Here is a 15,326-nt window from a genome sequence, read left to right on the forward strand (position 1 = left end):
GCTGAATTACGTATCTTTGTAAACAACTAAAATACAGTGCAGCAGTCAAAGATGTAAGCACCTCTGTCATACCAATTCTGGCAAAATTAGTAAATCTGCATTTGATCCTAACCCATGTAATATTCATCTCCTTTATAGTATAACCTTAATCTCCACAGTTCTCTAGAGAGCACACAAGCATCTAGGCATTTCTTCATCACCCATCAGCTAATACAAATACTCTAAACCTACTGCTAAATCAGCTGAAATATTTTAAATTGGCTTAAAACCAATTGGCTTAAAGCAAATTCTATTAAAATGACCAAATACAGTCAACATAGCCATTCCAAATCCAGGAAGTACGTATAGTAGTAGAGGCTTCAAAAAAAAACTATTTTTCTTTTGCATGCTGGGAAAGAGATGATTAGAGGCCACCCCATTTGCTAATATCATGCACTCAGCACTTCAGTTCCGCAATGCCAGGTTATCTCAGAGACGAGTCTTTATCGGTGTGCTATGAAAAGAGATCAACATTTTATCGCATGATCACTACCAGTCCACAGGGTGAGATTATTCTTAATCTTGTCGGGCTGACTCACAACTTGAATTACAAATCTTTTACAGTATTTCTTTAAACAGCACTAAGCAAAGTTTTAAACATGCCTGCGGACTAATAGTAAATCTGACTAACGTTCACAGGCTGCTATCCATAATCCTTCAGCTGCTTAACCATTAGTGGGAAGGAATTATTATTATTTAACTAAAAGCCTCTGACCTTGTCGAAAACATGTCCATAACCTGTCAGCAAAACCAAAAAGCAAACGTTTTACCTCACTGTCCGGGCTGGGCTGGATAACTTCCCAGGTCTGAGAGTCCACGTCATAGCAGTGAAGTTCGTTGGGCAGCGTGTTGTCTGCAGCACCACCAAAAACGTAGAGATGCCGGTCAAATGCCACCATGGTGTGGCCGTACCGGCGCTGTGGAGGAGGAGGGGAGCCCCGCAGCAAGTGCTCAGTAGGAATTCGTGTCCAGCTGAAACACCAAACATAAAACAGAGTGCATCTTTCACATTTATCTTGAAAGTAAGCTTCTCACTCTCACTCAGATTATACAAATTAACAAGAGAAGCCCATTAGAGTTGATACTGAAGCCACACAACCACAGGCAACTGCAAACCCCTTAAACTTCTCAGAGACCTACATCAGCGCCACGTTGCTAAACAGCTGAGAATGTCCTAAAGGCAACGCATCTCCTTAACCTAGACATGTTTATGTAAACCCCAGCAGCTCAAAGGCCACAACTTGTGAAGGAATTAGTGATCTACTGTCACACATTTTAACAGCTAACCCTTTAAATGGCAGCATTCTGATTACGTAGCACATTTCAGCAAGGCATTGCTTATTCACGATGATATCACTATTTCAGCCAAGGATTTGAGGCAGTTGGCTGTTTCACTTGTGGTTCCACATCAGCCAGTTCCACTGGTCACCAGACAGACCAGGTTTCCAGAACAGACCATAAGATCTGCATGCCCACCTTATGGCATTTTTCTCTCACCAGAGGGGTCACATTCTCAGAGCAACAGTCAGCACTCCAGGCAAGTCACACTAAATGTCTGGAACTGAATACTCAAGATGTCAAAAGATACTGTGCTTTCACATCTCCTAATGATTCTAGTGCGAACTGGTATTTTACAGGACCTCTGTCTGGTTTTAATCAAGTATTCATATAACAAATTTTAGGAAGAAAATACTTGGCATTTGATTCAGAATAAACTGAGATACATGCTTCTTTTTTAAAGCATATCTACCAAACTTTCTGTTCATTTGCTGAAAAAGCCCTAGCCAAAGCACATGGCAAAATACAAAGTCTCATTAAAACAGTCCATATTTTATTTAATCTATCCTTGCTAGTCATAAGATGTCGTATTCTTCCTCAACAGCTTCAAGTGCATGCATTCCTCAACTTAAGTAGTCAAGGATTATGTGGATTTTGTGCAGCTTAACTGTAAAAAAACTTACATTTTTTCCTTGAATTCAAACTGAAAGAGATTATTGGTAATCTTTGCTCCACTCTGGCCAGAGAAAACAAACATCTTGTCTTTGCAAACAGCCACAGGAAAATTACAGCATGAAGGAGGGATCTCACCGCTTTGTTCAATCTGAAAGATAATGAAGTACAAAATAAAACAAAACATTTTGTAGAGCAAAGCTACACATGTGGAGTATGCTTGTAGGAACACGCAGTGCATCTGCACATAGAGTACATGGTAGCAACATCTGCAGACAATCAAGTCCCCTTTGGCAATAGGTAATCAATTAATGCTATGTTTAAAGGTCTGCACAGACTAATTTTACCATGGATAAAAAAAGATGGGAGGCCGTATTTCTAAAGCCTCTGTCACTGCAAGGATGGGGATTCTCTCTGATCTTGACAGGCACTCAGCAAAGATTCCTGTTGACGGCAGTGGTTAAAGTGGAAACACAGTCTGTTTTTTACAGGGGACATAGCAAAGCCACCCCAGGCAGTCAAGGTCCAGCTCACAGATTCACAAGCAGAAATCATACGCTCATACATTGTTGGTTTTCCAAATACACAAACAAAATCAAACGTGAACTGCTTTTAAGTCGTGTCACAAATACATTCTGAAGAGAGAGTAATGCAATCTGATATAGGAAATTTAAAGTAATTGTGTGTGAAAACCAAAAAAAGGAAAGTTATTTGTGTTACTTCAAATTAAAGCTTCTTACCTCTTCCCAACATGTTAGCTCTCTGTCCTGTAGGCCAATTGTCCACATATCATTTAACCTGTGTTATAACACAAAAAAAGTCTGACTGGAAACACTTAATGTTTTATTATTTTTAGCTCATAGAGTTGAAAAGATAAAGATTGTGTTTTATCAGCATTCCTTCTCCTGAACAGGAAGAATCTTCTGCTAGCAGAAAAAAAATAATACAAACCTAAATTTCTAAATCTATATTTTATACCACCACCAGAGCCTGCTTTAGCATCTTTCTGGTCACTTATACAGAACAGTTAACACAGCAACTCTGCTTGGAGCTTAAGGATTAGAATTTAATCTTTGGGATTTTTACAGAAATACCCCTTATTATCATGCTTTCTTGCACCCATTCCTGCTAGCTCCTGATACTGACCACAGTTATGATTTATGTGGCTGAATCCTACTCCAAACACATAAAAGAGGATGAAGTGAGTAACATGACACATCATAGGCTACTACACATCTGACTATGCTTTTCCCAGTACAAGTAATTTGCAGACAGCTACAGATGCTTCTTTTGTTCAGAGTTGCCAGAGGCTCATGTTCCACAAAAAGACATTTTTAGCACAATCTTGGTAAATTAGATTGCTCCTCTCACCCAATCTCTCCTTCCACCTACCCAGGGCCCATGGGGAACTTCCTAAATTGGTACAGAACAATTCCACAGCCATGCATCTTTCTCCAATTCTTCCTCCAGAAACAAAGGAAAGATCCCAGCTGCTGCTTCGCATTAATGTCAGTTCTGGTGGAGACTGAGCAGCTTTTTTACAGATTCTCCTCAGAAGAGGCAGCCAGCAACTTGAGGCATCTCCTAGTGTGTGCCAATCTATGTGTGTTCTCACGATGCATCAACATAAAAAAACTTCCCATTTTCACCAAGACAAAAAACAAAGAATCACGTGTTCAGAATTGATTCTTCCCTAATGGACTGACAGCACATGTGAAGAGCTGGAATCTGGAACAAAGTACCAGGCTCTCCCTAACTTCTCAGTACCACTCCTTTTCAGTCATTTCTCATCTAACATCTCATCTGCCTTCAATCTAAATAATCTTGATGTTTCAGTGCAATATCCCACCAAGAGTATCATGTATTTTCAAAGAAAAAGCTCACATAGTTTTCTCAGTTGTGTTCTATGACTTCATAGAAACCCCAGGCTTTGTTCTGTCAGTCTTCAGCAACATCAGAAGGCCTGTAATGGGTATCTTCTAAGAAATGCTCATTTGCCAAATTTCAAAGACCTTTTAGCATCTTTGCAACCAAGCAAGCTGTCAAACTGTACATCCACAGCCATTCTGAGTCACCAGCTTTTTAGCTTTTAAACACATACTTACTTGAACACGTACTGGTGAACTGCAAAAATCTAATACTCCACAACAGTGAGGTTTAGCAAAACTCCCATTATTGTTAAAAGCACTCGGTATATGAAAATGTCTCTACAGACATGAAAAGTCAGTGACTGGGATTTTACACAAGCGACCAAGGAGAGAGCGATCCCTCCACATACCGTGCGTTGCCATCGTATCCCGCAAAGATCCACAGCTTATCGCTGTACACTGTTGCACCGTGAGCTGATCTCGCAACTGGTAACCTACAATCGAGAAAAAACAAAATCTTAATTACCTACAGAAATGCTATAAGAAGGATCTGCATGACAGGCAAAATGCAGTTAACAATAAAGCCCCCTACACAAACTGCCTCAGCCAGGAAATTGCTTCCGTCATACATCCTCAAAACACAAAGCAAGCTTCTGATGGGTACATTTTAGAACATTATTCTCTCCTGCCATCACTAAACTATCTGAACACATACAGGGGAAAAAAATAAACCAACAAATTGCTTGTTATGCTCCAAATACTCTGAAGCATTTTATCTAAGGTAGCAAAGCAGTGGGACGATTAATAGCACTATCATTATAGCAAAGTGGAAAACTACAAATGTTATAAAAACCCCATGCAGGTTTTCATGCACTAAGAGGATGGAACACATAAGTGAAATCATGGACAGGGTTCAAAAGACTACTGGGAAAGCACAGCGCGGGCGTTCCTGAAATACAGAGGCCATAATAAAAGATCAGTCATATGATTTCTCCTTCCTAATTTGAATTGCTTTTACTAAATCTGCCAACTTCAGCTGTGGGGAAAGAGAAGGACATTTGAGTTCATAAAATATAAATGAGAATTACTCTCTGAAATGTCCGAAGTTGCTAGAAGAACCAGAAAGAGAAGTTACTAATGTAGTCTACCTTCTAAAATGTAACACACACTCATGAGCAGTGAGCAACAGTAACTCAAGAACAGACTGCGTGTTCCTCATCCATTTCTGTAGTTACACTAGAGCCACAAAACAACCTAAAATGTGCATAGCCAACTTGAAGAACTAAGGAGTTACTGTATTTAGTTTTCCCTTGGAAAATTGTATCTTGGGAACCTCCATCCAACAGATGCAAACACGTATCAACTCATTCATCTGCTTCTGAATTTGTTTGTGTGAACACGCATCACCCTAATGCACTTCAAGTAAGTATGCTCCAGGAAAGTCAAATTTTAATAAGAAAGGAATGTGTACATTTAACTACAAATAAGCTTTGATTTGTTTTATAACTAAAACAAATCGAAACCATATGGAATCAACAAATATCATGCTATCCATGAAAAAGAGAATTTGAAAGAAATCATTTCCTTTGCTCCCATCCCTTCTGACCCAGAAATGAAACGTGAAGAACGGTTTTGTCAAATTTCCAATCTTGTACACTCTGGAATGTAGGCCTTCAGAACAAAAGATAAAGTCTTCAAGAAACTTTAATTAAGAAAGCATATCAGAAACAGTCTTATAGCATTAATACTAACATTGTAACTAATTCTGTGTGCCATTTAAATGGTTGCTGAGTGATGCTCAGAATCGTGAAAGGTGGGAAAATAATGTCATTTCCTTACCTTCCTTCAGTCTTCCACTCTGTCCATTGTCCAGTTGCAAACTTATATTCGAAGAGATCATTTTTATTCTTCAAATTGGAATTGGAATAAATATCTCCAGTATAGCCACCTGAGCAACAACAATTCCATTAGACTCAAACCCAATGCAGCACATATGCTTAGAGTCAGTACATAAGAAGAAAATTTAAGTTTAAACAACAGAGAGAAGCTATTTAACTACTGGACTACTACAGATGGGAGACTTCTCCTTCACTCTTAGCCCTACAGAAACACCATGGCAATGAGCTTCAAGTTTTCATTGCTTTAGACAAAGAAGCAGAAGTATTTCAAAGCTAAAGTTGAAATCACAGCCAGACGTGGAAAAACTCTAGGTTTTCTACTGAATAACATCCTTTGAGGCTTCCTAAAAATATCTCTTTTTTTTAAATACCAACATATTTATCATTCCAAACATGCATAACTGTAATCTGCCGCTGTCTTACCAAACACAAACATGCTGCTCCCATAGACCACAGCTGAGTGGTGATACCGTGGTGCTGGCGGGGTCCCCGTGGTAAAAGCCCTGCACAACATTTAGAACAGCAGCAATCAAACACCCTTGTCATGCTTGAAGCACTCAAAGTTATTATGCAGACTCAACAGGAAATATAACTGTTAAAAGTTAATCTACTGTTCTCAACTATTTTCACCGGTTTTGGTTTCTTAAATTATATTAGCTAGGATCTCATAACAGGCTAAGCACCGCAAGCAGAGACAGCACAACAAATATGAAATCTGTTCAGTGGAGATATCAAGTAAGGCACAGGTACGACAACACAGATGGCACAGTCCAGAACGAGGGAGCAAAGCAAAGGCATCCATGAGCCCCCCTCTGCACCTCTCCTTGCCCAGGGGCTGCAGCAGCCCAGTCCTTCTGCCCACGTGCCCTTCGGGCACTCTCAGACTGCACGAACAGTGCCAGCCCACAGCTCCAAGCACCGCTGTGCTGCCCAGCATCCCCCGGCAGGAGCTGGATGCATCTGACAGCCTCCCTGAAGGCTCTGCCACACACCAGACCAAGGGGCTTGCAAAGGCCCAACTGCAACCGCATCGGGGTGGAGGGAAGATGCTTCCTCCTGGATGATCTGTGCAGGGCTCCAGCTTTTTACACCCAGACCAGGGGTACAGAGAAAGCAAGACATCCCCACCCCTGCAGGCAGCTGTGCAGGGCGACCCACCTGCACCACGAGCAGTCCTTCACGTCGAAGCGCAGCAGGTCGTTCAGCATCGTCTTCCTGCGGGAAGAAACCAGGGAGGAAGGAACTCAGCAGGCTACAGCTCTGCTTGGGGCAGGGCCTGGACCCCCAAACCCTTTCCCCTCAGGCCAGGACCCCCCAAACCCTTTCCTTTTCCCCCCCAGGCCAGGACCCCTCAAACCTCTTCCCCTCAGACCCAAGTCCCCCAAACCCTCTCCCCTCAGGTCAGGACCCTCCAAGCCTCTTCCCCTCAGGTCACACCCTGCTCCCAAGCCCCTTCCCCTCAGGTCAGGACTCCCCCAGGCCCCTTCCCCTCAGCCCAGGACCCCCCAAACCCCTTCCCCTCAGACCCAAGCCCCCTCCCTCACCACCCCCCACTCTCTCACCCGTTATCTCCTCCGAAGACGTAGATGGCGTCCCGGTAGGCCACCACGGTGTGCTTGCTGCGCCTGCGGGCAGCGGGGAGCAGCGGTCAGGGACAGGGACAGGGACAGGGACCCCGACCCCAACCCCGACCCCCCCTCCACCGCCCCCCGCCGCTCACCGGGCCCCCACAAACTCGTCGCAGGGCGGGAGGCGGCGCCAGCGGTGCACGGTCTCGAAGGGCCCGAAGTTGAGGGTGAGGTACTCCACGCTGTCCGAGCAGCTGTGGTCGAAGTCCACGCTCGGAGCCACCTTCGAGCGCCCCGCGACACCCGCCGGGGCCCCCGCCGCCGCCATGGCCCGTAGCAACCGGCGGGGCCTCCCTGCCGGACTACAACTCCCGGCGTGCCCCGCGGCTCCCACTCACGGCCCGGCAGCGGGGCCACCGCGGGACTACAACCCCCAGCATGCCCCGCTCCGTGGGGGGGGGCGGCTCGGAGGCAGCTTGCGGCGCTGCGGCACCGAAGGTCGCGGGTTCGAGTCCCGGGCCCGGCGGCAGCGCAGGGGGCGCGCAGAGGCCCCGCGGCCCCGGGTGGTGGCCACAAGATGGGGCCGGGCCCCGGGGGCGTCAGGGTTGGGGTTGGGGTCGGGGCCGAGCCCAGCCGCCCCCAGCAGCAGCCCCAGGCCCAGCTGCCCCCTGGTGGCGGGGCCCCGCTCCCTGTACAAGCAGAAGCGAGGCAGGGTTATACAGGAAAAGCTTTTATTCGTTGATACAACAAAAAAAAAATACCAAGAACAATGCTCATCAGTACGCATAAAGTCTCATTCCAGAGTCATGCCTGATCTATTTACTATTTAAATCATTTTCTGTGGCTACCGGAGCTTTGTTACTCTAGTTAAATAAAAGCCAGCGTGCAAAGCCCAGCCAGAGGCTGGCGGCCGAGCTGGGGCAGCCGCGGCCCCGTCCTTCGTTTTACCCCACACAGCTCCTAGCACAGCCTCCATAACCTTTGGTACCGATGGGTTTAGCTCCTTCCCAACAACACACAATGGATCTGATGGGTGTTGCACACCTCCACACCAGGCCTCAGAAGCATTTCCACAGCAGCCGGCATCGTTCGGCCTGAGCAACCTCCTCGAGGCGCTCAGGCTTCAAAGCCGCCAACCTCCAGCAAGCACTTTGTGGGTGAAGATACAGCGTGGAGTTTTGTTAGGAGAAAAGAGAACACGGGGAAAGCAGGACGAAGGTGTATGGGACCACAGAGAGTTCCTTCAAACCCTCTGCCGAGCACTGTGTACTCGCACACCCCATTTGGCCTCTCTGTGAAAAGCTCAAGGCAGTACTTCTTGCCAAAAAAAGCATCCTGTGCGCCACAGTATGCTGTGGAGCTATGCCATCCCTGTGCCCACCATGCACAGATGGGCACGGGACCACCTCCAAGCTTGGTCTCCAGCCCCAGAGCTTATCAGAGCTCCTGTACGGTGGCACCGTGCCTGCTCAGGCTGCGGGAAGGGTGCGTGCATGTGAGCCAATGCTACAGGCAGATCAACATCTGCAAATCAAAGAGCAGCTTCAAACCAACACTCAGGAGCTCTGGCAGGACCTGTACAAGACACTTCTCATCGTTTAACTCCTGGGAGCTTGCAATCACCACGAAATCCTTGGATTCCTCAGTTCAAGGTTGAGGGATGGTATCAGTTACACAAGGCTGCTCCCATTTTGCAGAGCCTTGCTTAAACCTGCCACCCAACGTAACGTGCCTGGTGACTGTAGCCAGCATCACCAATGCACACACCCAACAACATCACCCGAAAGCACACGAACACCACCAGCACCTCTCCCCAGACCTGACCAGACCTGAACAAGACCCATTTCCCACTGACATCCTAAAACACACCCCAATGCTTTCAAACATTTGGTATTCACTTACCTCAGAGGATGGATAGATGACTGTTAGGAGCCCTGCTGTCAATGTATGGGCCAAACTGTAGCTTTTTCATTCTATAACTTGAAATGGAGTTCAGATTTTGTCTTCACCTCTGCTCTGCTGACTAGTTTCGATGCAGCACGGGCTCATTCTGGTGTGCAGGGGGGAATGTCAATACTAGATGGTCCCACCTGTTCCCAGGGCTGGGATCAGTCACTCTGAGGACACTCGCTTGATCCTTCCCAACAGCTATCAGGATATATCAATGCAGCCATCTACGTCCACTTGGGTTTCCTCAAGAGACTGTTTAAATTAATGTGTTGGCCCGTTTCAGTGAAAGCTATGAGACACACAAACGTCTCAAACAAAGTTCCTAATTGACTTTAAAAGTATATTTAAGTAGAAGACAGAGCCACAACATTCCCAGCAAAGGGAAGGCCATAGCACAAAGTTTAATTGTATATCCTTATACACCAGAGAATCCACAGGGAAGAAAGATACTGCAACACAACTGCTTGGAAATTTTTGATCAGAGCTTACACCTTATTAGACACAGGCTAAAGAGGACAAAGCCACACACGCACACAAAAATTAGCCTCAGGATCTCCTTCTCATAGAGCTATTCATAGAAAAAAATATTGAGGACTCAAGCTTGAGCCAGACCTGCAGGTCTGCAGCAAACTGTGGCAATTCCCTCTATTTCTGCCTATTCTCAGGCACAACAAGAGGAATCTGAGTGGGAGAAGGGAGCAATGTCTGCTTTACAATTTGGGGTTATTTTGCCACAGATGCTAAACAGGTTGTGCCATCTTTGTCTGTTAAGAAGTTAATTTATTATCCCCTCCTGGTAAAAAATGTGAAAAGCTATATTCTAAACTAGACCAGTAAGATACATAATTACTCCATCTCTTTGGAGGTTTTCAGATACAACTTCAAAGCATATTATTCCACAAAGGAACAGCAAGTACCTTTCTTAAGAAAGCAAACTCTATAATGGGTCAGCCTTTTTCTTTAAAGCAGAAGAAGATGTATCCATTACAGGACTCCCTTTCTGTTTTAGATTACTCCTGTGAAATACCCTAACATCCTCCAGGCGGCACATACAGAAAGTTTTCTAAGGAGAAATATGTCTTTAAAAAGTGACTTCAGGAAACATGTGCAATTTCCTTTTAAATCTGTTTTATAAGAAGGATACCAATGTACATTTTAATAGTTTTATTTTCATTTTCCCCAAGAGGGAACCAAAGGCAGAGAGGTGTTGTGAGATACATCACGCTGTTCTTATGGGTAAATCAATTTGCAAATGTTATTTTACCACTCTATAAAAATACACACAGGAGTGTGAAGGAAGCAAAGTAGTTCAGAGTGGCTGTCATGGAGCAAATATCTTAAATACAATCAGTTTTCTTGCCCTAAAAATCGTGGCTCCTTGTGTTCCATAAAACCAAAGTCTTTAGTAGCCACATGCCACAGGAACAGAAATTTAAGTGGTAGCTTCCTTTGAGCATGTGCACACAAAAGCGTTAGTAAAGAACTGCTCCCATGGGACTAGACGGTAGATGTGAGCAACAAAGCCCCATCCACAGCAGGAAAGAAGATATGCATCTAGTTTTATTGTCTCAGCTTCCCATCCAAACTCCTGTAAACTGGTTCCATACCATTCAGGCATCTCTGATAAGAGTCTATAGTTCTATAAAAAGAAGTCACACTAAGATCGAGATATTTACCCTGTATGTGTTATGCGAGTGTGAAGAGGAACAACCTTCCAATTTCTCAAGATACATCCAAGCAATCTGTAAGTGACCCAATTCCTTTCTCTGTCCAGCTGTGCTGTGTGAAACTCAGTTAAGTGCCTCTTCACAGGTAGAGACAGTTTGCTTTTAAAAATATTAAGGACACATTTTTAACTTTTTTTTTTTTTTTTTTAAGAACTTCCTGGAAAGTTACTGTGGAAAATGAAAGTGCTCCCATGGTGAGACCAACGTGCAAAGCTCTATAGACTTCCGTCTTTGCTGCTTTCTTAGTATTCCTTCCCTTAGCAGATTCGTTAAGATGAGGCTCAACACGTCGCAATGAGGCCCATCATCCACCTGTAACAAGCAGGTAGACACTGGAAAATGTTTTATGTTTAATCATAAAACGTGGAATAAGCCAAAAAGTATGGTTCAGATATGATCGGTATGGTCTCTTGAGCGGGGTTATATACCAATGGCCTGTAACACTCGCTTTTCGTTCTCATTGAGATGGTCTGAAAACATTGCATAGCAGGGCTGCTGTGCAAACTGACACAGGAAGTCAGTGAGATAGGCCTGGAAGGGAGACAGAAAGATCCAGTTAGCATCACTTCACTGCAGAAATTCTGCTTCTTTCAAGCACCCAAAGGTAAACGCGAACACACATCCAACACAAGGGGACTGCAGGGAACAGAGAAGCAATGCAGAAGGGAGTGAGGTGGCAGAGGGGAAAGGCTGACAAACAGCTTCCAGGTGGTGCTAAAAGCAGGAGCAAAGTATGGCACAGGGCCTGTGACTGGATGGGAGCATCTCCAAAGGGAATATGACTCTGTAACATCCAATCTGCTTTTCAGGAAACATCTGTGAAGCTCACGGGTAGAAAAGTCTCATCTCCCTCTATTAAAGAAGTTTTGCTCACTTCCTTTTCCAAGTTATAGATACGATATGAAAAAATAGCTCCAGGCATTCTTTGGATACTTGGCACTTTCCAAAGCGATCTCAAAGAACTGAGTACATTTGGGACAACCATCATTAATTGGTGTTTTCGGTGGTGTCTTGCAGTTTTTTGTTAGAGTACAACATAAAAATAAATAAATTCACAAGGAATGACAGGAATCTGATTTAAAAATAATAATAACTCTAGAGCATCACCTGGAGATCTATTTGGTAAAGAGGGTCCTTTAACGCATCTGGATCATCCTCTTCATCATCTTCATAGTAATCCTCATCTGTCAGAGGCAAATCAGCAGGTTTTAACAACAAACAGAGCAAAGTATCTCAGGATGTTCTATTGGACTACCGTTGAAATCCAAAGATCCACAAAGAAATAGCTTCGGCACTGCTCCATCAACAATTTTGTATCCAGAATATTTGCTTCTTAAGTTCACATGGTTAGAAAAAAAAATACATCCCAGAACAAGAAGAGTTGCAGCGGGATTCTCAGGGAATGCAGAGGTGAGATGAGCATACACAAGATACCAGACAAGCAAGTTTGTTAGTTACGTGCACTTTTAATCTTACGCCTTGATCTTATGCCAGGGTGACACATTTCCAGTTCTGTGCTAATGTAAGAAGTCTCCCTTACTGTATCAGCCTGTAAGGTTCTCCCCTAAGACTATATGCAAACTGGGGAGGAGAGGAAAGGAGATACTATACACGCTCTGTCTGCTTTATGCGGCAATTATTTCTCAAGATCACTCCACAGGCAAGTTCACCCACTGCTATGACACTGTCATTCCATCTCCATCACCAATCTACTTCTCCATCTTTGAGCACCAATACTCTCTTCTGAAAGAAATACCTGCAACGAACCTCACAGCAATGCAAAGCCTACACAGCATCCAAACTCTCATGTGAAAAATAGTCATTTAATCAGTGTGTTCTTCAAAGACATGTCCCTCTCACACAGGAAAAAAAAAAATCCACCTTATTCAAAGTCCGAGTGTACCTCCTTCCCCTTGCCTGCTACCAAGGAAAGAAAACTAACCAGAACATCAGCAACTCTATTTTAATCTGGAAGTAATGACCTTGAAGTTGTTACTTACCATACTTGTTTGTGGAAAGAATATCTGATAAGAACTGTCCTGCTAAGCCTTCATCTTCATCCTCATCTTCTTCCTGATCCTCCCACATATCATTTGAATCATCTGTTTAAAAAAATAAATAAACCTAGAAATAAACAAAATACAAGGCGCCCGGTCTATCAGTCATTATACAGGGACTATATAGGTTTTAGGCAAACATCCCTGCTTTAGTAGATGGGCAAACGGAAAAAGCTGCAACCACTGTCATCTTCTTGGAATGACTGACTCAAGAATTGGAGCTAAGCAAAAAGCAGAAGCAAGAATGTATCCCCTAACAGGGAGGAAGAAAAGAAAACTGGATATACCAAGCTAGGATAATTTTAGTGGGATATGGTCAGATTTCATCTTCCAGATAAAGTGACCCAAGGTAATTTCCAGGTATAAGCATACACAATAGTGACTGATCTTATCTTTTGGATTACTATTTAAGCCTTTGAAATTACAGGTATAATATTTACTATTGTCAGCTTCTTATTACTGCAAATACTTCTGAAGAGATTAAAAAGCAGATTTAAGCCATGCAAAAAGGAAAACCAACCCCATGTTTTACCTTGACTCCAATCTGCGGTTGTCTGTCGTGATGCATTTGCTTCCATTGCGTTAGAAAGTTCATTTATTATTAACTTTAAGATTTTTACTAACAAAGGAATGTTTGTCCAGCGTTCAGGATCTATAAGAGAAGAAAAGTACGCATTCTCACCGCTTTTAATAAGTTAAAAAAAAAAAAGCCTTTTTTGTTGATGTTGTGTTGCTTTTTGTTGTTTTTAATTTTACTGTACGTTTAAAATGCTCACAGACAAATCTTTCTCTAAACAGTAAACTCTGATCAAAGATCTTGGGCGCAACCAATTCAGTAAGACAAGTCTTATGCAAGACACTGGTCAAGATGTCCTGAAAAGTGATCTCTAACTTGTTGACATCACTGCAAATATTTGTTAGTTTGTCTCATGAAAAAATATCACTTTTTTGTTTGTTTGTTTAATCTTTATGTTTACTAAACAAGTTTTCCTCTGAGAGAAGCTACTAAGCATCAGGATATTATCAGTTTATCTCATTAGATGGAACAGGATGATGTGGAACAGCAGCGAATAACTCCCCATCCCATAATCACCTCAGCCCCTTAGATAAAGTCAGAAGCAGCAGGAGTCTTCCAGATCAGTCTCTCAAGTACTAGATACATTAAGCACCTGATGTATGGATTAGTTCTAAAAACAAATCTCCCACAGCTCTGCGTGACCTCGAAGATCTATTTTAAGGCCATTCGTAGCCTCCACTAACATTAAAAAAAAAAAACAACAGACCGTTAAGAACAGCAGGGTAATTACTTACTTTTGGCTGATTTTGATCGTGTCCGTATTCCCTCATCCATATTAAATATTTCTTCTCCCTTTACCCTAATGTCCTGAAGTCTCTTGTCATCTGTGTTGATGCCATACTGAAGGAGTTTACACAGTGCTACAGAGCTAGGGAGTAGGGAATAAGAAAATTACGGATCAGAATTTCTCAGAACTACCTGGCTTATACAGTGAACTGTCGATAGGAAACAAATCTCCAGAGCAGGCATTCAGCTGCCGCTTCTTCCACGTTTTCACCAAGAACAAGCATTACAGAATTTTCCTATTTGTCCTGCTTTTTGTCAGTATCCAAAACTGAACTCACCTCCTGACCTGCACAGCAAGCCAAAGCCTAACAAAGCTTTGGATTAAACCCTGCCAAGCAGTGCATACACACATACAAATTTTTTTCAGTTCAGAATGGCCACGAGGTTAAGCACACCCCTGAAACACTGCGTGCACATGAAGAATGAATTAAGAGGTAATCATGTTGGCAACAAGTATTCATTTCACTGATCCACAGCTACAAACATCTCTGTTGCTCTTCTCTAGTCTCAAAGCCCTTAATACTTCTGGTCCTTCACAGCTTAGCTACTCCCAAACCTCCCAGTTCTGCTCCCTCAGTACCCTCACGTATCCTTTCCACCTCTGCTGCTCAGATTTCTGCTCCAGACCTACAGCTGCTTTCAAACTTTCTCCAGTCCCAGGCTGTTTTCAAGCCATATTAAGGATATTTGACCACAGGCTAAGGCTGCCAATTTCTACACCCGGCACTCTCAAACCTCTCTTGGCTCCACACTGACGTTTCAGAGCTCTGCATAACTTGTTCTCTTCATGCTCTCACTTCACACCCTTTTTCTCTCCCCACACCATGGCTCCAACTTCCTACACAGCTGGTTTGGACTCAGACCTTACACGCCACCTCTGACTTGCCCAGTGTTTTCCCATCTTCT

The 15,326-nt window shown here is 43.6% G+C and overlaps 2 protein-coding genes across 2 annotated transcripts in view; both read right to left on the reverse strand.

Annotated features, from left to right (window-relative positions):
* The window catches only part of LZTR1 (leucine zipper like post translational regulator 1), a 34,386-nt gene extending 26,684 nt beyond the window's left edge, over positions 1–7,702 (reverse strand). Inside the window, exons 1-9 of the mRNA XM_068660145.1 lie at positions 7,476–7,702; positions 7,318–7,380; positions 6,914–6,970; positions 6,179–6,258; positions 5,697–5,805; positions 4,268–4,351; positions 2,730–2,787; positions 2,001–2,140; positions 810–1,011 (exon numbers count right to left, since the gene is read on the reverse strand). Of these exons, the coding sequence (XP_068516246.1) occupies positions 810–1,011; positions 2,001–2,140; positions 2,730–2,787; positions 4,268–4,351; positions 5,697–5,805; positions 6,179–6,258; positions 6,914–6,970; positions 7,318–7,380; positions 7,476–7,651 (969 nt within the window). The 5' untranslated portion in view covers positions 7,652–7,702. The remainder of the gene's footprint in view (positions 1–809; positions 1,012–2,000; positions 2,141–2,729; positions 2,788–4,267; positions 4,352–5,696; positions 5,806–6,178; positions 6,259–6,913; positions 6,971–7,317; positions 7,381–7,475) is intronic.
* Positions 7,703–9,654: 1,952 nt separating this feature from the next.
* Positions 9,655–15,326, reverse strand: part of IPO9 (importin 9) — a 31,490-nt gene continuing 25,818 nt past the window's right edge. The window contains exons 20-24 of the mRNA XM_068660144.1: positions 14,369–14,502; positions 13,590–13,709; positions 13,001–13,102; positions 12,108–12,184; positions 9,655–11,531 (exon numbers count right to left, since the gene is read on the reverse strand). Of these exons, the coding sequence (XP_068516245.1) occupies positions 11,421–11,531; positions 12,108–12,184; positions 13,001–13,102; positions 13,590–13,709; positions 14,369–14,502 (544 nt within the window). The 3' untranslated portion in view covers positions 9,655–11,420. The remainder of the gene's footprint in view (positions 11,532–12,107; positions 12,185–13,000; positions 13,103–13,589; positions 13,710–14,368; positions 14,503–15,326) is intronic.

This window comes from Anas acuta, chromosome 24 (genome assembly GCF_963932015.1).
Source record: "Anas acuta chromosome 24, bAnaAcu1.1, whole genome shotgun sequence".
NCBI classification, from domain to species: domain Eukaryota; kingdom Metazoa; phylum Chordata; class Aves; order Anseriformes; family Anatidae; genus Anas; species Anas acuta.